The 24995-nt window shown below is 36.0% G+C and overlaps 1 protein-coding gene across 11 annotated transcripts in view; it reads right to left on the bottom strand.

Moving 5' to 3' along the window:
- LOC106882607 (signal peptide peptidase-like) overlaps window positions 1-24995 on the bottom strand; it is a 350046-nt gene that overhangs the window by 34165 nt on the left and 290886 nt on the right. For all 11 annotated transcript variants that reach the window (XM_089354542.1, XM_089354545.1, XM_089354550.1 and 8 more), the window contains 3 exons: window positions 7712-7790; window positions 2713-2825; window positions 979-1085 (listed from right to left, as the gene is read on the bottom strand). In XM_089354542.1, coding sequence (XP_089210668.1) covers window positions 979-1085; window positions 2713-2825; window positions 7712-7790 — 299 coding nt within the window. The remainder of the gene's footprint in view (window positions 1-978; window positions 1086-2712; window positions 2826-7711; window positions 7791-24995) is intronic.

Here is a 24995-nt window from a genome sequence, read left to right as displayed (position 1 = left end):
TATAATCAACAAAAATCAAAGGAAGTGGGTAGGGTTTAAAGCAACATTAACTTCAGAGGTTATAAAAGGTATTGTGAGATGTGAATTCAGAAACAGATGACATCAAAATAAAGTATGTTGCCGTATTTTACCATTGAGTGACACATATGTTGCTTTTTGTTTGATTCCTAGAAACAGGAAGATTACTTGCATAGTTGTAAATGGGAATGAAAACTAATGTTTATGATATATCTGTTGTGATGGATGCCTCCAGGTAAGAAGTAGGCTGGTCCACTACTAATGAATCGTGAACTGACACAGTCAGTAAGGTCAGTCAGCGAGGCAAGCTGTTCGGGCCAGTCCCACAGACAACGAAATACGTGGTCGTAATGTGGGACATAACAGTGGCGACCATAATACCTCCCACTGTATAATGGTGTCATTATAACAGTGGTAAAGAGGTTATGAATGCTCGTAGTAGTGTTATGAAAGAACACGAACATAGAGTTGAACTACACACGGTGAAAAGTAAAATACACACAGTGAAAAATATATAAGAAAAAAAGATTCTGAAGAAAAAAAATGCTAACACAGAACTACACAGAGTGGAAAGTAGTATACACACAGTGAATAATATATAAATTCTATTGGAAAAAGATTTTGAAGAAAAAAACTGTGGTTCTGTGTGGAACAAATAATAATAATAAGTCCATTTGAAGGATTTATAAGTCAGGTCACTATATGTAGAAGCACTACCAGTAATAATGTAGACGTGGTACTACCTGCAGCATTTTGAAAAAAAAGAAAACTATGGTTCTGTGTGGAACAAAAAATAATAATAATAAAAGTTATACACCTTAGGTATACAGAGGTAACCTTTCTCAGTAGATTTCTGTTCAATATCTAGCAAAAAGGTATAACCCAGGTGTGGATCACTAATGCTTCATACATTTATGCAAACATTTGAAATGAGCAGAAAATAACAAGAATAATACATACCCAAAATACATCATAAATTAAAAGTCCGACAAGGAGAAGTGTAGAGACCTTAAGACTGGGAAGACGAACCAAAGCTATAAAAGCCACACACAAACCCATTCCAAGAGCTGAAACAAATAGACAAAAAAATATATTAACGTGTGTATGTGTGTAAATGTTGTGTGTGCGTGAAGTGATTAGTAATAGGAAGAGCATCCAGTTGTAGAAACCAAGCTAAAGTTTAAACATATGTGTGAACTGTGGGCCTCCAATCTATCTAGGAAAGAAGTAACTCCTAGTAAGAACTAATTGTATCTGTCATGACCTTATCCAATATATGCCAACATGGAAGACAGGTGTGAAATGGTGATAATAATGATGTGTGTATAAACGTTTGATGACAAGAAACTGGGAGATGTGGTGATTTGCTGTACTTGATAAGACATGTCAAACTAAGTAAAATTGCTGTCTTCTACACATACAGGCTTGTCCTTTCAGGTGCCAGTGCCACTTAAAAAGTGCCAATGCTGGTGTTGCGTAAACATACCCATGCTGGTGGCACATAAAAAGCATCCACCACACTTTGTTAAGTGGTTGGCATTAGGAAGGGCATCTAACCATAGAAACCATGCCACAACAGACAGTTGGAGCCTGGGCAGTTCCCTGTTAGACAACTCCATGTCAAACCATCCAACTCATGTCACCAGGGAAAGCAGGTATTAAATGATGATGCTGATGATGATGATGATGAGAGTTGGGCACAATGAATAGTACAAGAATCCGAAATCCCAGTGGATATATAAGCAACTGCTACTTTGGAGCTACCTTAGTGGCAGATCCATTGAAATCACTGTTTCATGTCCATCAATCTGTAATTTATAACAGTTTCAATAACTGATCTGCTGTCTCTTCAGTTTCCACAGATAATTTAGACAATGCATGTGAAAATTAGCTATATCAGTGTGCTGATGACTGACAGTTGGTAAAAATGAAATCACCAAAGGAAAGGGACCTTGTAGCAGGAAACTTAAACAGAGACGTTCTTGTGAAAAATCTGAGAAAATGACTAGAAGATGCCATTGGAGCCAACCACTTGCCAAGTTTTGATTTTACCATGAGCTGTGGAAGATAGGAAGATGCAAAAGTATGGGGGCAGCGAGCAGCAGAAGTAGTACAGATAATACAGTCACTGATGGGGGTAGGACAAGAAGGATATGATATGGTGGGGTGGAGAGGGAAGCAGCAGGCATAATGCATGAGGGGCAGAGAAAGTCACTGAAACAGGCAGAGAATCCAAAACATTATTTTTCAAAGAATTCGAGTCTGTCACAAAGTGACAAGGCTGTTTTTCTTTTTTTGTTCAGTCAAAATACTTCCAGAGATTTATGAACGTGTGAGTAAATTAGTGTGTGTGTGTGTGTGTGTATATAAATATATATATGGGGGTACATGCATGTATAAACTTGCATTCATATAATGAATATAATAAGTGTACAAGTCTCTTTAGGGTATGTTTCCATATTATGTATACATGTATGTGTATGTCATATGCAAATGTAACTGTGTTTATATGTTCATTTCAGGAAAATCAAATGGAAAATCTTTGGAATGTCTTACCAATCTTCACCGTTCCAGTAGGTAATTGGATTTGGAAAACTGCAGGTCCAAATGAGCATGTGTGTAATAATGAATACAAACACAAAGAGTCAAAAGAAGAATGGAGAGGAAGAGAGAAAAGCCTGAGAAATGTCTTACCATCCATGAGAAGCCAATGCCCTGTTAATACCCATATACACACAATGAAAAATGATAGGCAGAATGACATTATCTCTGCTGCAGTAAACCGGCCACAGATTCCAAATGAAATTCTGAAAAGTAACAGAAACAATATTCAGATGTTATCACACTTGGCTGAAGTGAAACATTTTATAGAGTTACACTGAGTAATATGCTTTTGGTCCTTGAGTAGCAACTGTTATTTCCTATTTGTTTACCCCTAGAAAGTATGGAAAATGGCTAATATTTCCTTCAAACTTTGCTTTTGTTATATTTATTAAAACCCCAAAGAATCCTTCTCAACACATGGCTATGATGCTCCCCCACTACTCCTGCTCATGATCAGAGATGTACATATTGTCAGCCACTAAGGGACATGCTCAAGTGGTTAAGATCAAGAAACTGACAAGTAAATCTGTGGTATTGAGCAGAATATTTGCTCAGCAGCTCAGTGCTGAATCTATCTGAAATGTAATGGAAAATAAGTCAATTTCAAAACATTGATGTCCAGGTTACAAAAGCAAAATTTGAAGGGAATAGTAGTCATTTCCTTTGATTTCTAGATAGAAGCAAATAGGAAAAAAACATTTACTGACCAAAAACAAACAAAAAAAATCTTAAAATTCTGTTACATGGTATAATTGTTCATTAATTTAACCAACTGGTATTAATTGTATAATAGTCAGATTCTTGTCAACTGATGAAAGGAAAATAGGAAAATACATTTAGAATTGAAGAGTAGAAAGCAAGACAGACAAAAATCTACAAGTTTAAGAAATATGATATACTTCTTCCCCCAGTTATCATCTTTTTCTTTTACTTGTTTCAATCATAAGAGCGCAGCCATACTGGAGAATTTTTTTAGTTGAATGAATTAATCCCAGTCCTAATTTATTGTCTTTTTTTGTTAAGTCTGGTACTTAGTGTATCACTCTCTTTTCCTGAACGGCCAAGTTACGAGAATGTAAACACACCAGCACCAGTTGTCAAGCAGTGGTGGGGGACAAATACAGACACACACACACATATACAAGCTTCTTTCAGTTTCCATCTACTAAATCCACTCATAAGGCTTTGGTCAGCATGAGGCTATATTAGAAGATACTTGCTTAAAGTACTACACAGTAGGACTGAACGCAGAACCATGTGGTTGGGATGCAACAGCCATGCTCGCACCTGTCTTTGTCCTGGTGGTGGTGTCAGTACATGAAAAATATTACACACTTAAATTATTGATTTCTAAAATTGATGGAGGCCATTGTTGTGTCGACACCCACAGACGAAGAAGTAGGATCTCCCAAGACATATAAATAGAGGTAGTCTGTCCGTGGTAGGTGTGTTGAGTAGAGATCATCCAAAGGTGCTAGATAGCAGTAGCTTGAGACATAACACCATACATTTAGGGAAGTATACATAGGTAAATCAATCCATTGCTTTGACTGTTATCTTTCATCTTTCATTTGTTTCAGTCGTTGGACTGTGGCCATGCTGAGGCACTTCCTTGAAGAGTTTTATTGAAACAGATTAATCCTATCACTTATTTTATTGGTCTCTTTGCCAAACTGCAGTTATGAGGAGGTAAACAAACTAAAACTAGTTGTCAAACATTAGAAGGAGGATACAAACACAAATACACACACACACATGCATATGTATATACAACAGGCTGCCACACAGTTTGTATCTACAAAATCCACTCACAAGACATTGGTCAGCCAGGGGCAATAGTAGAAAATGCTTGCCCAAGGTTTAAGGTTCCACACAGTGAGACTGAACCAGAAACCAAATGATTGCAAGGGTAGCTTCTTAACCACACAGCAAGCTTGTTACTTTAATTTTATTGACCAAATAGATGATTGTAAGGTAAAGTTGAACCCAGAATGTAAAGGGCTTTAACTATGTGCCACAAAGTAATTTACCACATACTCTACTGATTCTGCCAGTCTACTGACCAATTATAATTAGTTACCACCACAATAACAGCTCTGCCAACACAACTGCAATTCTAAAATAATGCCGAGTCAACGGATTTAAGTGAGAGAGGGAGAGAGATTCAGATAGACAGACAGATAATCTCAGCAATGATCAAGTCATTGAAACTTCCTATTGACGTACAAACAAACATATTGTCATCTGTAAAAGTAAAACTAGATGAGTAAACTATAGTTAGGCCCTGATCAACATCATCTTACCATTATCAAAGCTTTATCAGTGAGAAGAATATTATTTAGAGTAATAAATCAGTGAGATAATGAGCATTAAATTGCCAATGTCTGCAATTTGGAGATAATGGTTTAAGATGCAGCAGCACTACAAGACAATTAGGGTTGTCAGATTTGCAGGACATTAAGAAGTAAACAGAGATAAAACAAAACACTAAAAGTTTAACAACTGCAAGATGGATGGATAAGCACACACACACGTATATATATCTTTTATCTTGTTTCAGTCATTAGACTCTAGCCATGCTGGGGCTCTGCCTTGAGGAATTTTAGTTAGACCAATCAACCCAAGTACTTATTTTCTTTCTAAGCCTGGTATGTATTCTATCAGTCTTTTTTGTTGAACTGCTAAGTTATGGAGATATAAACACACCAACACTAGTTCACAAGCAGTACTGGGAAACAAACACACACACACACACACACACACATACAGTGAAGGTGCAGGGCTCAGTAGTTAGCGTGTCAGGCTCACAATCATGAGGTAGTGAGTTCAATTCTCGGACTGGGCCATGTGTTGTGTTCTTGGGCAAGACACTTTATTTCATGTAGCTCCAATTCATTCAGGTGTAGAAATGAGTTGCAACATCACTGATGCCAAGCTGTACTGGCCTTTGCCTTTCCCTTAGATAACATCAGTGGCATAAAGAGGGTAGGCTGGTATGCATGGGCAACTGCTATTCTTCCACAAACAATCTTGCCCAGACTTGTATTTCAGATGGGAACTTTCTAAGTGCAATCCCATGGTCATTCAAGGCCAAAGGGAATCTTTACCCTTTATATATATGTATATACATGTATATATATATATATATATATATATATACAACAGTCTTCTTTCAGTTTCCTTCTACCAAATCCATTCACAGAGCTTTGGTCAGTCCAAGCTATAGTAGAAGACACTTGCTCAAGGTGTCATGCAGTGGGACTGAACCCAGAAGTATGTGGATGGGAAGCAAAATTCTTAACACACAACCACGCACCAACTGGTTTCTGAAACCAAATAGTAAGATTGTTGTAATTGATGTATAATACTATATGCTTTGATTAGTATACCTGCCCTATTGACAAATATAGGAGTGCATCCTTTTTCTGACTTATGAATTGCTAAATGACTATCTATCTATATATATATGCAAATACATACATAAATAAATAAATAAATAAATACAAATATACATATATATAGAGTATCCCCACCAAAATGTACACACACTTTAACAGCTAATGTCTCAATTTTCATTTCTTTTTAGATATAACCCATTAGAAACAATGAAGATAGCCAGGCTAAAGTTTTAACAAATAAAATTTATCCTATAACACTACAGTAAGTTTGAAGATGCAGTGAAAGTGCAAAAACAGTTTAGGAGAGGGTTTCAGATATCTAGCTATGTGACTTATCATCACACAAATTAGAGACAGATGGAACTGTTCAGAAGGTCCACAAGGTATGTTATACATACACATACTTTATTACATGTTACATTAAATCCATGAGTATGCTCCTTAATCTATATCTGACATTTCTAAACATCCATTCAAAAAATGAAATGAATATAGTTGGCATAAATGTTGTTTCTTATGTACAGACTGAATTCATGTAGACTTTCCCACCAAAGGTTTGTTGACTATTAGCATCATAAATCAACAGTTAAATGTTGACTTGTTTGTTGTGATCAGATTTTGACCATTAGGTTTTTATTTATTTTTTATGTCAGGAGTCACATGTTACTCTTTTTTTTTTTTGCTTTTTCGGATGTGCACTTGTGAGTTAATTTTTCATTGTATTGTTGTATGACAATGGTTGTTATAACTCTTCTATTTTTGTGTGGAATTTTATAAAGTATGTCAATATTCTCCACTAGTATTTTCCTAACTTAACTTCATTTTGTGATGTGTGCCATGATATTGTGTCACAGCTCCATGTTACAAGTGCAAAGTGAGCTATATGAGAGTATTATACTAGTTGCAGTATAGTATAATATTGCGTGATAAGAAGCTTGCTTCCCAACCACATGCTTCCAGGTTCAATCCCACATTGAGGCACCTTGGGCAAGTGTCTTCTACTATAACTTCAGGCCAACAAAGGCCTTGTGAGTGGATTTAGTAGACAGAAACTGAAAGAAAGCCTATTGTGTGTGTGTGTGTAGCTATTACAACTTGACAACCAGTGTTGGTGTATTTACATCCCAATAACATAGCGCTTCAGCAAAAGACGCCGATAGAGTAAGTACTCGGCTTTTTTTTTTTTAAGAAAGTAGATTCTGAGGTCTATTTGTTTGACTAAAACCTTTCAAGGCAGTGTTCCAACATGGCTGCAGTAAAATGACTGAAACAAGTAGAAGAATAGTCTATCTACTGTAACAGCTAGTATCTTGACGTTTGCAACACAGAGTTTTATAGACAAACTTACATATCATGTTGGTCACCCACAATTATTTTCCTGGGCTCAAATGTTTTGTATTGTATTACTAATAAGGAATTTTGGGATTTGGTGTTTTTGTAGTATATTATTAGTTTAAGGTTGAGTATGATAAATTTAGTTCAGCATTTTACAAGGGTTTTTATTAATGTTCATCTGTTTGACAGTTTTAGTGAATTTAGTTTATCAAATTTATTTATCAAATCTAACCCCCCCTATCCACAATGCCTGATGGTGTTTCATAGGTTTTTTAACAATTGTCCTGCAATATAAGAGAGAGAGAGAGAGAGAGAGAGAGAGAGAGAGAGAGAGAGAGAGAGAGAGAGTCACTTACTTTTGTCCACTGGAACATGGTCGGATAAGATACTGACACATTGGTAAGAGGAGGAATGCAAATGCAACTGTGGCTAAGACTGGAAAAGAAAGAGGGGGAACAATTAGCTTCCTAACAAAAAGGAGCATGTAAGTTATCTTGTTCTATATATATATATTCATATATATATATATATATATATATATATAGGAGAATGTACGAAAAAAACAACAACAGACGAGGACAGGTGGTGTAAACAACAAAAGGATGTATTAGTATGACGCTCGGGAATACGGAAAGTCTTTAACGTTTCGAGCTACGCTCTTCAACAGAAAGAATACGGAGAAAACAAGGAGAAAAACACAGAGAAAAAAAATTGAATGGTGTTTGGTCAACGATCTATCATAGCTTCTGATGTATATATATATATATATATATATATACAAACATATGTACATATATATACATGTACATATAAAGAAAACTAGATCATCAGCATATGCATAAAGATGTATGAGCATGTGTGTCTATCTACTACTAAATTCTAAGCTATCATTAATTCATAATTTCTTTTGACCTACAATAATTTTTGCATCAAATTTCTTCTTTGCTTTTCCTCAGACTAAACATTTTCTTTTCTATCTTAATTTACCAGTAATATATAATTATAATAAAATTTCTTTTCTTAACTGTTATACATAAAATTTTCTACTATATTTACATGCAGTTTTCATTTAGTTATGTCTACTAACGGAGATTGGTAAATAACAATGGGTTAAATTACTGTTTTCTTCTTATGACCTGGTATTTTAAGTTTATTATGTAATCATCAATGTAATGATTACTGCATGACATACAATATATGCTAGTGAAACGTGTGTAAAGATTATGTAATTTATGTTGTAATAAAGAGTATGACTAAATCTCCTGTTTTATTCTGCTCTCATGCATACACAGGCATGTATATATACATACATGCATAAACACACAAATGCAAATTTTATATATATATATCATCAAATGTCCATTGTCCATGCTGGCATGGGTTGGACGGTTTGATTGGGCTGGCATGCTGCACCAGATTCCAGTTTGATTTGGCATGGTTTTCTATGGCTGGATGCCCTTCTTAATGCCAACCACTTCAAGAGTGTAACGGGTGCTTTTACAGGCCATTTTCATGACACCAGGGAGTGCTTACATGCCAATTTGCATGACACTGGTATCTGCTACGACTGCGATTTTGCTTGGCTTGATAGGTCTTCTTCTAATGCCAAAGGTCTTGGTCATTGCTTCCATGAGACCCAACACTCAAAAAGGACACAGCTACTTTGCCTCTGTAAGGCCCAACACTAAAAAGAAACTCAGTCACTTTGCCTCCATGAGGTCCAATGCTTGAAAGGAACTCAGCCACTATGCCTCTGTGAGGCTCAAAGTTCGAAGATCATGCTTCGACACCTCATCTCCTCTACCTAGGTAGAGGTAGACCTCTTCCTAGGTGTACCTCTACCACAGGTTCCATCCACATATATATACAGGTTTCCTCCATATATATATATATATATATATATATATATATATATATATATATATATATATATATATATTAATATAAACAGCTAGGCGCAATAAAATATCATAAAGGAAAAATTTTGTTGTCACTAATTGTGACTGAGGTGCAATATAGGTGTTTCATCACTCTCAGTCACAATTAGTGATGATAAAATTTTTCATATATATCATCATCATCATTAAAAAAGAAAAAAAGAATTAAAAATCCAGGCAGATATCAATAAAGCACTCAGTTTTAAAAGAATTTGGTTAACAACATTCAACTATGAGTACCAAATATAAGTGAATAAATGTTTGTATAATTGTAAAAGCAAAATTGTATACCCATTAGAAAATCAGTGTTTGAAGAAAAATATAGTCTATCAGTGTAAGGTAAATAACAGGGGATTGTAAGTATTATTCTATTGATTAATCTGTTACAATTTGGGAATCTAGATTTCATAATCATTCTTATTCATTTAAGTACAGAAGAAAAATTAATTCTACAAATCTTAGCAAAAGCATTTGGGGTTTAAAAGATAGGGACATTAAGTATGATTCAAAGTGGTCCATTATAAGGTATGCACCATTGTAAAATATTGGTAATTCTACAAGGGATCTTTGTCTTGAAGAAATATATTATAAATAATTCTAAATTAATTTTAATGAATTGTAATGGAGGCTTTACAATAAAATGTTGCCATAAATTTCAAAAGACATTCGAATATTTCAATTCTTAATTATAATAGCTTTTCATATATTACATAATACAGTTAATACTTCTAGAAGGTTTACTACATTTAATAAATAGATAACTAATTGTTGTGACATAAAACCTCTGTTTCTAATTATCGTAACATAGAATTCTTGTTTATTTTTTATTCTTTAGTTATCCAGTGATGTCACCAATAGTTGAATACAAAAATAGCCCTTTTCAGATTATATTTCTCTATGTTTCTAATTGTTGTAATGTAGAATTCTTATGTCTGCTTTTTATTGTTTCTTTATTCACTAATATTACCAATAGTTGGATACAAAAATACTTTTTCTTAAATATGTTTATTTTTTATTTTTACTTTTTTTTTTGTTATCCACTGACATCACCATTGATTGAATACAGAAATGTCTTATAATGAATTCCTCTAAGCATTCTTTTTGTAAGTGTTTGTGTACTGGTAATATTTCATATGTTCAATTCAAATTTCACTAATTTTGGATAACCTTGATAATGGTGTGTTAACATATTTTCAGAAATATTAATTTTAATATTTTCTATCTCTCTTTCCTTTGTTTGTGTGTATTAATACAATAGAAACAATTGTCGACTTTATAAGGTGAGATCTATAATAAAGGCGTAATTTTCTCTATACATATCTTTTGTTTTGTTGTTGTTGTTGGCACTCCATCGCTTACGACATCGAGCGTTCCAGTTGATACGATCAACGGAACAGCCTGTTCGTGAAATTAACGTGAAAGTGGCTGAGCACTCCACAGACACGTGTACCTTTAACGTAGTTCTTGGGGATATTCAGCATGACATAGTGTGACAAGGCTGACCCTTTGAATTACAGGTACAACAGAAACAGGAAGTAAGAGTGAGAGAAAGTTGTGGTGAAAGAGTACAACAGGGTTCGCCACCATCCCTTGCCGGAGCCTTGTGGAGCTTTAGGTGTTTTCGCTCAATAAACACTCACAACACCTGGTCTGGGAATCGAAACCGTGATCCTATGACCACAAGTCCACTGCCCTAACCACTGGGCCATTGTGTCTCCTTATATATATATATATATATATATATATGAAAGTACATAAATCTATTCATATATATATATATATATATATATATATAGCTGTGCATATTATTAATACAACATATCTGACCATCTTTATTTTTAAGTCCCTTTTGATACTGGAATGGGTAAGACAGACTGTCATAGTTCAAGTCCTTATTTGGAGTCACTAGTACTCTCTTAAGCATAGCTGAGAGACCTTGCCATGCTCCATCTACCAGACTGCAGTCAACTTAGAGGTTGCTCTCTCTGTTAGATTTACATGAACTTCCATCTAGTTGACCACTCACAGTAAGCCATCCATACCTCATACTCTTCAGCATCATTAAGAAGAAATGTGCCATTTTTATTCCATACACACTTCTCAGCTATTAGTTCTCCACTTACTCTTGTACAATTCATAGCAAACAAGAACACAACATGCCTCTGATCTTCATATTGTACCCAAGTCATTTACTTTCTCTTCTAGGTACTTGATATTTTTCTCATAGTTGTTATGGCTCCATCTGCAATATTATTCTACTGTCACATCATATATTTAGCTGGGAACTTGCACCAACTACAGGGCTAGTCTGTAGCCCTCAGCAAGTTGTCCCACAGAAACTGTCAGTTTTCCTCTATATTTTGAGTTGCTGAGTTGCTGTCTATTACTCCTTTCTGTCATAAATTTCCACTAGCAGCTCTCTAAATCTATAACCAACAGAGAACTCATTCAGTAGGCGCAGGAGTGGCAGTGTGGTAAGTAGCTTACTTACCAACCACATGGTTCCGGGTTCAGTCCAACTGCGTGGCACCTTGGGCAAGTGTCTTCTACTATAGCCTCAGGCCGACCAAAGCCTTGTGAGAGGATTTGGTAGACGGAAACTGAAAGAAGCCCGTTGTATATATGTGTATATATATATATATATATATATGTATGTGTGTTTGTGTATCTGTGTTTGTCCCCCCCCACCATCGCTTGACAACCGATGCTGGTGTGTTTATGTCCCTGTAACTTAGCAGTTCGGCAAAAAGAAAACGACAGAATAAGTACTAGGCTTACAAAGATTAAGTCCTGGGGTTGATTAGCTTGACTAAGAGGTGGTGCTCCAACATGGCCGCAGTCAAATGACTGAAACAAGTAAAAGAATAAAAGAGTTCTCATACATCTTCCTTCTCCACAGACATAAATATACATATTCAAACCTTCAGAGATGATTTGAAGGTTTGATGGATGATCTGAGTATAAATATATTTATTTATGTATGTTTGCAATTATTTGCTCATTTAACAAAGGTTTCCCCATGTACACACACAGAGTTGTCATCATTGTTACTACCACCACCACCACCACATCCAATTTCCAATGCTACAATGGCTTTGATGGAGTGGTTAGGAAACACATCTCACTCACATTGCATTTTGGTATATTTTCAGCTGATAGATGCCCTCCATGTTCCTGAGGATACCTCCTTAAATGGGCACATTTTATCATAACACCAACATTAGTCAGCAACATCAACAAGCCATCTTTAACACTGCTTCCATTCATTTACCAACTATTTTACAGTGGTACGGGATGCAATTATATATATATATATATATATATATATATATATTATATGTATATTGTTTATATTAGTTGGGCTAATGTTCTCAACTTGATTGTTGCCTTTCACCATATTTCAGCTGGAGCATACAACAGATATATATATATATATGCATGCATATATATATATATATATATATATATATATATATATATATATATATATATATATATATATGCAGACGGCAGACAGACAGATACACTCACACACACAAGTATACAGAATTATAGATCCATATCAGTCAATCATAACAACTGGTTTTCACTGGGTATGAAATAATCAGATATTTGATAACAGCACTGTTTAATAACATTACAAGTTTTTCAGAGGTGATAGGTATTACTCTATCAAGCAAGCAATTTTTTCTGGTTTATGGATTTTTTGGTGTGTGTTTGTGTGTGCGTGCGTGCATGTGTGTGTGAGTGAGAGAGACAGAGAGAAAGAGAGAGCATGTAATTATGTACATAATATATTTTGAATGAAAAATAAAATATTTTTGGGAAGGAAAAATATAAATTTTAAGTGGTAAAAATGAATTTTATATTCTACTTAAATGTACTGAATGCTCTTTCAGTTAATGTTAGATTGTTTCTATATATGATTTCACATAAAACACACACACATACATCTGTGCATATAAGTATATATACACATTTATATATCTGTACATGTGAAAATATATGTGTACACACACATATATAGTTTTATACGACCTAGTAAGAATATTGGGTTTACAATTATAAGATTGTGGGTTTGATTCCTGGTCTAGGCAGGGAATTGTGTCCTTGAACAAGACACTTCATTTCACACTGCTCCAGTCTAATCACTCCAGCTATCACATCCTCAGTGTTCTCCATATGAAAAAGAATAATACATGCTACAAGGTCATGCTTATTTGTGAGCAGCAGCCTTGGATCTATTGATGTGTGTATGTGAGCGCGCACGATTATAAAAAGTGAATTAAAGCTTTTAAATATTTTGCCACTACACACATGTTACATACTAACATGTTATTTACTTCCATTCCATACTAACATGTTGTTATGGATTCTCAATCAATATATTTATTCTTTCTTGATATGCTTACATACGCACTCATACATATAGAAACATTCAATACATACCTATATATTTAAATACACTGATTGTGTACAGGTAAGAATGCATTATAAGAGATAATAAAATGTTAATCGAAAAGAATGTAGCAACATATCAGTATAAAATATATATACATATAGCACATGTAAGTATTTGGTTTACACCATGTGTGCTTGTGTGTATGCATGTGTGGATAAAATCCCTACAACATTAAAATTTTTAATTTACTATTTATGATCATTTTCCTGCATAGTTATGTTGGCTTCAGCAAGGATTTTTGATTAATAAATACAGAGCTACTGGCCTAAACAATGTAATTAATTTTTTATCAAAGAGCTTTAATGACTGATACCCAGCTGGGGTTTGCTTCAAAGTTAAATGGAATGAAAGGTTTTTCTTTAATCCCCAGGGCTATTTTTACAAAAAGACCTTCCATAACAATAATAATTATACACCAACAGTATGCTCTTCGGTGTTTTTCATACAAGCAGTAGAACTTGTTTGTAAAAGGATAGACAGATAGATGAATGCATGAGATGCAATAACTGAACAGACATGTGTGAGTGGGTGGATGAAAGAAAATACAAACCAAACTCCTATGCATACAATACACACACACACACTTCAAGCTAATGTATTCTTATATTCTTTCCCAATAATATTTTCCTTGAGCATTCACACACACACACACACACGCACGCGCGCGCAGAGGTTAAATGAATGTTTATTTTATTTCATGTTCTGTTTGTTTCTCATCTCAATGGAAGTGCTCATCTCCATGGGAGGGAGGAACATATAAATGTAGAATCATGTCAAACAAACAAAAGAGGAGTACTCAAAACATGTTGTAGAGTGTATGGTGTATTGAAACTGAATCTTTATCTTGCTCCATGCTTTTAGTTTGTTTCTTGAGGCATTGAGAGTGCTAAATCTCATAAGAACAGTTAAATCATTTGAAGCAATTCAAAATTTGAATAAGTAGGACCCTATGAGATTTAGCACTCTCAGTGAATCAAGGAACAGTCTGAACAAGGAATAAGGTACAAAAAATAAATATGTTGGTTGTCTTTATCTTATGTGTATTCACTGCGGAGGCGCAATGGCCCAGTGGTTAGGGCAGCGGACTCGTGGTCATAGGATCGCGGTTTCGATTCCCAGAACGGGCGTTGTGTTTATTGAGCGAAAACACCTAAAGCTCCACGAGGCTCCAGCAGGGGATGGTAGCGAACCCTGCTGTACTCTTTCACCACAACTTTCTCTCACTCTTACTTCCTGTTTCTGTTGTGCCTGTATTTCAAAAGGTCAGCCTTGTCACACTGAATATCCCCGAGAACTATGTTAAGGGTACACGTGTCTGTGGAGTGCTCAGCCACTTGCACGTTAATTTCACGAGCAGGCTGTTCCGTTGATTGGATCAACTGGAACCCTCGTCATTGTAAGCGACGGAGTGCCAACAACATGTGTATTCACTGTATTATATTGAACAAAATGGTTATGTGGCCTGCGCTTGTCATTCTCTCAATTATCTGGCCCACTGTGAAAAAAGTTTGGTGATCCTTGATATAGACAGTAACCAAGTTGAAAAACTCTTCCGATCACTCCAGCCTGACAGTACTTATTCTATCAGTCTCTTTTGTCAAACAACTAATTTACAGGGATGCAAACATAACACCAGTAGTCAAGCAGTGGGGAGGGGGCACAAACACAGACACAAGGACACACACAGATAGATAGATAAATAGATACGTACATACATACATACGACAGGCTTCTTTCAGTTTCTGTCTACCAAATCTACTCACAAGGCTTTGGTTGGCCCGAGGCTATAGAAGACACTCACCCAAGGTGTTACACAGTTGGACTGAACCCAGAAATGTGTGGTTGGGAAACAAGCTTCTTACCTCACAGCCATGGTTGCACCTATTGAAGATATTTTGTTTTTTGGAGTATTTTTTTCTTATCTAGTAACATGGAATTAAATGTCAGTGTATCTTTATGATCCAGAAGTGAAGCCTAAATCCATGGAATGACATCTTGATGGTCTAAGAAGTTTAAGAACCAGTGATTGGCACAGAGACCTATTTGGGGGTGGGGGCATGACAAGGGTGTCATTCTCCTTGATTTTCTGAAATGTAAATGTACTGTGAACAGCAAGCGGTACTTTGAGAGACACCCAAAAAGCTTAAAGAAATCATTAGGAAGATGAGACCAAACAAAACTATCCACCTTTTCTATGAAAATGCATGATCACACACATCTTTCACAACAAATTAGATAATTGGTAACCTTGGCTGGTTAATGGGCTGCCATCCAGCCTGGATTTGGCACTCTTTGACTGCCACCTTTCCAATCCAATGAAGGCCAGTCTTTGGAGACAAGGTGAAGGTGGCAATGAAGAAGTGGGTACGGCAGTGTACATCTGATTTTTACCAAAGAGTGTTCAAGAGTTCGATTCAATGAGAGTAAAAAAGCATCACTTGTGATGGAAACCTATTAAATAATGCCTTTGCATAAAAAAAAAAAGAGTTACTCTAATGACATGAAATTTGAATGACCTATGTCAGTTAATTAAGGTGTTATGCCTACTTTTGCATTACTTTCTGTAGAAAACTTTATATATATATAATAGATAGAGCAATATATATATATATGAAGAGATGGAGATGGATACAAAGATATGGTAAGTGAATGAGAGTCAAATTTAGCGTTGCTGTTTGAAAGGTGGTAGTTAGCTATAATGGAATATTTAATATTGCTCTTTTTACCATATGTCAAATTGTTCAGCAAGAAATTGTTCAACATAAGAATACAATTGGATCAGATTAAAAATGAAATTTAAGCTTAAATACAGGGGAAATTATTGGATTTTCAAGACTAGTAGCAATTATTTTCTCATCTAATCATGTGTGGAAGAACTAAGATGGTTTCTAATAGAGGAAATGACAGCAGTTGGAAGTGTGTAACAGAATCACAGTTCATAACATTTCTTTAAATGTTAAAAAGAAAAAAGAAAAACAAAATAAAAACCTCATAAAGATATGATATTAAGTAAAAGAATGAAAATTGAATAAAGATGCATGACAAGATGAAGGGAATAAGTTGTCATGTTCTGTAGGCACCAGAGACGAAATATGCTTTCAAATGCTTAAAAGAGAGACTGACTTGTAAGACGCAGAAGAAAAAACAATAAAGACTGCATTACCCCTACACACACACACACACACACACACACACACACACACACACCAGCACTGATAGCCGTCACACTGGTGAATCAATCAAGGTGTCTTTGCATAGCCACTTGACCTCCTGGAAATAGTAACTGAATCTTCTTCAAATCATATTCTGGTGTGTTATATAAAGATAGGACAGAGATAATAGTGTCCTATGCATTTCTAAGAAGATGGAGGCTTATTTTGCTGAGTGCACTAGACATCATTTGAACTTATGATCATAGAATCCCCTCTTCTTGATTCCATTTCCTTGGTCCCAAACATTTAATATCGTTGTCATTGTTGTTGTTGGCACTCCGTCGCTTACGATGTCGAGGGTTCCAGTTGATCCAATCAACGGAACAGCCTGCTCGTGAAATTAACGTGCAAGTGATTGAGCACTCCACAGACACGTGTACCCTTAACGTAGTTCTCGGGGTTATTCAGCGTGACACAGTGTAACAAGGCTGGACCTTTGAAATACAGGTACAACAGAAACAGGAAGAAAGAGTGAGAGAAAGTTGTGGTGGAAGAGTACAGCAGGGTTCGCCACCATCCCCTGCCGGAGCCTTGTGGAGCTTTAGGTGTTTTCGCTCAATAAACACTCACAACGCCCGGTCTGGGAATCGAAACCACGATCCTATGACTGCGAGTCCGCTGCCCTAACCACTGGGCCATTGTGCCTCCACTATCGTTGTCATACCTGCTTACATACAGTATTTCCTTAAATACAAACCTGCATCACCATACTGATTTTAGAAATAGTCATCCTTATCATCGCTATTATTATAGTAAGGCAGCAAGCTGGTAGAATCATTAGCACGCCAGGTGAAATACTTAGTGGTATTTTGTCTGTCGCTGCATTCTGAGTTCAAATTCCACCAAGGTCGATTTTGCCTTTCGTCTTTTCAGGATCAATGAATTAAGTATCAGTGACACACTGGGGTAAATGTATTCGACTCGTCCTCTCACCAAAAGGGCTGCCCTTGAGGCAAAATTTAAAACCATTATTATTATTATAGTGAAGGTGTGTGGCCTTGTGGTTAGGATATTGTACTCACAATGGCATGAGCATAGTTTCAATTCCCAGACCAGCAATGTGTTGTGTTCTTGAACAAAACACTTCATTTCACATTGCTTCCAGTCTACTCAGCTGTGATGGACTGGCATTTCATTTAGGGGAAATACTGGCCCGTCCACTTAGCCAGTGAATGGCATTGTTTGAAAGCTACAGCAATGCAATGAAGTGCATTGTGACCAGCAATGCATAATAATATCTGATAGTTTGATAAATACAGTGATTATTATTGTTGTTGTTGATATTCTCTATCATCCCCCCTTTTCTTGTTAACCTTTGTATACTATATTTTCCTTCCTTTTCACTGTATACCACGTATATTTAACCTTTTTTTATTTTATTTCTTTTATCGTTTGTATATTTTATTGTTTCATCATACGTAAACTCCCACGCTTTATGTCTGTTTTGTATTGTCCCCATCATCCTTCGCTCTGATAGCAAATAAACAAAACCATTATTATTATTATTATTATTATTATTATTATTATTATTAAGGCAGTGAGCTGGCAGATTCACTAGAATTTCAAGGGGAAAAATGCTTTGCCATATTTGTTCTGGATGTTTACACTGAGTTCAAATCCCTCCAAGGCCAGCTTTGCCATTCAACCCACACCATTTCTGGGGTGAATAAAATAAAGTACTACTTAAGTATTGGGGTTGACAGTATTGACTAAACTCCTTCTCTTCAACCATTGCTGGCCTTGTGCCTAACTTAGAAACTATTTTTATTATTAATAGTAATTATTTCTAAATTAGGCATTAGGCCATAAATTTGAAGGGGAAGGAGAAACAGTCAATAAAATCAATGAAATTGAAAGGATGAAAAGCAAAGTTGATCTCGGCGGGACTTGAATTCAAGATATAAAGAGATGGAACATATTACCATAAGGCATTTCCCAATACTCTAATGAACCTACCGAGTTACACAATAATAATAAGGAGGATGATAATAATCCTTTCTAAATTTGGCACATGACCAGCAAAATCAATGGGGAAGTTGATTACATCGACTCCAGTGATTAACTGGTTCTGATTTTATTGACTTCAAAAGGATTGAAAGGCAAAGTCAGCCTTAATAGCAACTGAACTCAAAATGTAAAGAACTGGGGGAAAATGCTGCTAAGCATTTTCTCCAGCAGTGTAACAATTCTGCCAGCTTACCATATTAATAATAATTATAATAATCCTTTCTATTAAAGGTATAAGGCTTGAAATTTTGAGGGCGGGAACCAGTTGATTACATCGGCCCTAGTGTTTCATTGGTACTTAATTTGTCGAACCCCGAAAGGATGAAAGGCAAATTCAACCTCAGCGGAATTTGAACTCGGATCATAAAGACAGATGAAATACCACTAAGCATTTCGCTCAGCATACCAATGATTCTGCCAGCTTGCTGCCTTACTGGGATTATTATTATTATTAATGATGATGATGAAAATGATGATGATGATGATGATGATGATGATGATGATGATGAAAACAACTTGAACTTCTAACTTGTCTCTTGAAGTCTCTGAGTGAGACTTGGAGTCAACTTGTGCAAATACGAAGCAAAAGTCAAACAAATAATAATAATAATAATAATAATAATAATAATAATAATAATTATAATAATAAAAACAACAATAATTGATAAGATAGCAGCATCATCACCTTGGTGTAGATTATGTGGAAAATCATCTGCAACAGTTAGACATATAATTAGTGGATGCTCAAAACTAGCCCAAAAGAGTACAAAAAATGCCTTGACAAAGTAGCAGTGTAAATACATTGGTTATGCAAGAAGTATGGGCTAGAGTGTTCCAACGAATGGTATGAGTACCATCTTTGCCAGTAGCAGAGAATGATCAGGTGAAACTCACATAGGATATGTCAATATGCACAGACAAAAAGCTGCAACATAACCAACCAATTATCACTCTCCTATGGAAGGAGTCCAAAGAATGGACCTGCATTGAAGTAGCTATACCTGCAGACCAAAACATTGTTAAGACAGAGGACAAGAAATCAAGAAGCACCAAAATCTAGGATTGGAAGTGAAACGAATCCATAACGCCTCAAATGCAAGCATAGTACATATTGTGATCGGTGCACTTGGGACCATCTCAAAATGAGTAATATTCTGGCATCAAAAGCTACAAATATCAAACTTTTTAGGAAGTATTTAGATACAGCTTATGTATTGAGGAAAGTGTTGCATCTCTATGCTGCAGGATGGAGCTGAGACATGACATAGAGAAATCAGGAGTTAAGTGAATAAAAATAATAATAATTTAATTTCTCTAGTACAGAAACGGTGTTAGTCCAAGTCCCATGGAACAATCAAATAGCTCATCATTAACAAGAGGATGACAGATGATGCAACACTATGCAAAAAAGATAGAAACTGTCATGCTGAGACCCCCTTCGGTCATGACTGACCATGGGATTGCACCTAGAAAGTTACCCTCCCAGGCACAAGTCTGGGCAAGGTTGTTTATGGAAGACCAGCAGTCGCCCATGCATACCGGCTTCCCCTCTCCATGCCACCAGTGTTATCCAAAGGAAAGGTAAAGGCCGATACAGCTTGGCACCTGTGACATCGCAACTCATTTCTACAGCTGAGTGAACTGGAACAACGTAAAATAAAGTGTCTTGCTCAAGAACACAACATGCAGCCCGGTCCGGGGTTCGAACTCACAACCTCATGATTGTAAGCTCGACGCTCTAACCACTGAGCCATGCACCTTCACTGTCATGAGTCTGAATTAATTGCAAGGTAGACTTTGATTCATGTCTATAAGATCAAAGTGCTGAAAGTGCACTTATTTAATGACATCACAGTGAACTTCTTTAAAGAAATGGCAGACAGTTCTTACTATTTCCAACAACAGTATGATGATGGTTATAATTGTAAGCTCCAGCTTCACAAGAGTATTTACTAAGATATTCCATCTGTGAACTTGTTAACCTTGTGTTGGCCAATAAAAACTAGTTTGGTTCTACAATACAACATAAAAACAAGGGGGTGCAGGGCCAGACACTATACCTTATTCATATATGACTTAAAATTATATACCGCAAATGTTCCCCCATCTTGAGGGTCTCTTGAGTATTGTTAAGCAATTTAGCAGGGGGCATGGAATTTCCTTGAACTGGGAAAATGCAAAAATATGACAATACAAGGAAGCAAACTAGTGAGTTGCAAACAAATTATTTAGAGCTCAATTGATGGGAAAGAAAAAAACAAGAGCTCAACAATCCTGCTAACTGTAAATAATTAGGTAGAGATGAAAGTAAAACTGTGTGGAAGTTGTGCAACTACAAATGATAAAACAGTAGAGCATTCTGGATATCTTACTTAATGTAGATGCTAGATCCAACAATTTGATACCTCTGTAATTATTTCTATCTAAGGCATCACCTTTACCGTTGTTGCAGTTGACAACGGTGCTGCTACACCAGTCATTAGATATACTTTCTTCATGAATCACCTGATTTACAATACAAGTGACTAGACCATAACCCACACCGCCAGATACTTTAAGCAACTTAACGGTGATTCACAATGGATGAGGGGCTTTCCTTTCCCTATCTTCATGTCCTTAATTGCTTTACCTACTAAGGTACTGTCAATCTGGGTAGCTGGTCCCTCAATTTAGTCAACATTTGGCAGACTCTCTTCCTCCCGTTTGTTCTCTACATTTAGCAGTCTTTCATAATGGCATTTCCAAGCCTCTTCCTTTCCAGAATCACTAAATGCAAGTGCACCATCATCCATAGAGACACATTTCTCTCTTATGACATCACAATTTTCTTTCACACACTGTCTTGCAATCTGGAACGCTTCGATTCTTTGGTCTTCAAGGCGCTGAACATAGGCAAACTTCCTCTTTTCTGCTTCTCCTTTGGCTAGATATCCCATTTCCTAGATTCCCTTCTGTCTAAATGATACAGTTACCTGCTACTCCCACTCTTCCAGGTCTGTTTCTTTGCTCTAATGGCTCTGTCTACAGCATTGTGTGTGTGTGTGTGTGTGTGTGTGTGTGTGTGTGTGTGTGTGTGTGTGTGTGTGTGTGTGTATATATATATATCTTCTCCTTATTTCTTTCTGTGTTCCTTTCAGTTGAAGAGTGTAGCTCGAAACGTTAAAGACTTTCTCTATTCCCAAGCGTTAAACTAATACATCCATTTGTTGTTTACACCATCTGTCCTCGTCTGTTGTTGTTTTTTTTCGTAAATTCTCCCATATATATATATATATATATATTTGGAGAGAAGAGAGAGAGAGAGAGAGAGAGAGAGAGAGAGAGAGAGAGAGAGAGAGAGAGAGAGAGAGAGAGAGAGAGAGAGAGAAAGAGAGAGAGTGGGTGGGGTGGGGGGGTGCACGCGTGCAATTTCAACATCTGCTATTTCAAGTTTGCAAGGGTCAGACAAAACTTAATGAAGCAGATTTACTGTGATCAGATTCTCTTACTGTTTCCAAGTAATGTAATATTCCATCTAGTTCTTTCAAAAATAAACAGTTCTATGGTTAGATATATTTTTTTTGTGAAAAATTATAAACAAATAACACCATTTGTAAACACAAGCAACTTTGTTTTCGATCAATATGCAAATGACGAAACAAGAGGAAGAGACAGCTACACACTCTTTCTCAGATACACACAAATATATACATACATATATACATACACACACATACATATATATATATATATACATATACACATGTGTATATATATACACATATACATACACATATAGACATGTATATATATACACATATACATACATATACACATATACATATATATATATACACACACATACATATACACATATATATATATACATATATATACACATGTATATACACATATACATATATATACACACACATATATATACATATACACATATACATATATATATACACATATACATACATACATATACACATATACATATATATACACATACATATAATTATATATATAAACACACACATATATATACACATACACACACATATGTATATATATACACACACATGTATATATGCACATACATACACGTATACACACACACACACACATATATATACACATATATATATACACACATATACATATATACAAAGTATGGGGCTTTAGTTCACAGGTGATCTAACGGATTAGGTATGCAAGGTAAGTGCCGTAACGGATTACTACGACTCCAAGGTTATAGCCAAGATGGCAGTTATGGAGCCATTGCAGATTTCCAATGTAGCAGATATGTAATTGTTAAAAAGGACGTCAAATATTAAGGCAAGGCAAACATCTTAAGTCATATACAATATGATTGCAGGAAGAAATTTAAAATCTCACAGCTGTTTCTGGGATATACTGTCATCAGAGACAAATTGGGGGGAAAAAATATGGAAAATGAGAATGGTATATATCAATAAGATAACATAGAGGAAAGGAGTAAAAGAATAAGGAGATGGAAAGAGAGAAGAAAAAAAGGCATAAAAGCTCATAGTTCAACTTTCTGAAGTTATAGAAACCAAAGCATGAGTCTTTAGTGCAATTCTGCATATATCCATGTGGGTTGAAGTCCTTATTAAATAGACCTCCCCTAACTTGCCTAATAAAAACGGTGGGAGATCTATTCTCTGGTATACACCCCTATTCGCTTTAAACATTAAGGGCCTCCCTAAAGTTTTCTTTCAAATTGTAGAGTCCAATTTCCCACGTAACCATAAGTACCTTCTATCTTTAATAAATTCCAACTGAATGTATATATATATATATATATATATACATCATCATCGTCTTTAATGTCCACTTCCCATGCTAGCATGAGTTGAATGATTTGACTGAGAACTGGCAAGCCAGAAGGCTGTATCATGCCCTAATCAGATCTGACAAGCTTTCTACATCTCGATGCCCTTCCTAACGCCAACCACTCCAAGAGTGTAGTGGGAGCTTTTCACATTCCACCGGCATGAGGGCCAGTCAGGTGGTACTAGCATCAAGCATACTTGAATGCTGCTTTTTACGTGCCACTGGCACAGGAGCCAGTCAGGTGGCACATATATATATATATAGATATATATATATATATATATATATATATATATATATATATATATATATATATATATATATATAACATTAGTCAGCAGTAATGGTGGTGTTGTCTCTTTGCATGGCTGTGTAGTGAAGAAGTTCAGTTTGCAAACCACGTGGAGTCAGGTTCAGTCCCACTGCACAGAGCTATGGGTAAGCATCTTGTACTATACCACTAGGCCAATCAATACCTTTTAGGTGAATTTGGGAGAGAAAGCCCATGTTTTATGAATGTATGTATGTATGGATGTATGGATGGATACCTGTATTTCAAGGAGTTAAGCTTGTCACATTCTGTATCACACTGAATCTCTCTGAGAACCACATTAAAGGCATGAATTTCTGTGGAGTGCAAGTCAACTTTGCAAGCAGGCCATTCCTCTGATCGGATCAACTGGAACACTCATTACAGTAACCAATGGCATGCCAATTAGTGTGCACGTGCATGTGTGTCTTTGTGTTTGGCCCACCCAGCATTTGACAACAGCTGTTGGTTTCTTTATATTCCTATACCATAGGGGTTTGTTGAAAGAAACAACTAAATAACAGACTTGAAAAATAAGTACTGGTGTCAAGGTGTTCAATTAAACCTTTCAAGGCAGTGGCCCAATATGACAGCAGTCTGTGACCGAAACAAAAGATATGAAGTACTGAAGGCCAATTTCAAAACACTGAACCTTATAAAGGAGATGACAGAGGACCAAGGAATACAGTGCATTGCTGTACTTGAGAAGAACTGCCCACCACAAAAAAATTGAGATCCTGAAACCAAAGTGCCATGTAAAAAGCATTGGTATGAGTGCTAGCACTGGTAAAAGCACTGGTGCTGGTGCCACATATAAAGCATGGGTTAAGGTGCCACATAAAAAGCACCCAGTACACTCTGTAAAGTGGTTGG

This window comes from Octopus bimaculoides, chromosome 1 (genome assembly GCF_046866305.1).
Source record: "Octopus bimaculoides isolate indiv1 chromosome 1, ASM4686630v1, whole genome shotgun sequence".
Taxonomy (NCBI): Eukaryota; Metazoa; Mollusca; class Cephalopoda; order Octopoda; family Octopodidae; genus Octopus; species Octopus bimaculoides.
The sequence above is the reverse complement of the archived record's forward strand: the minus strand, read 5'-3'. Positions and strand labels throughout refer to the sequence as shown.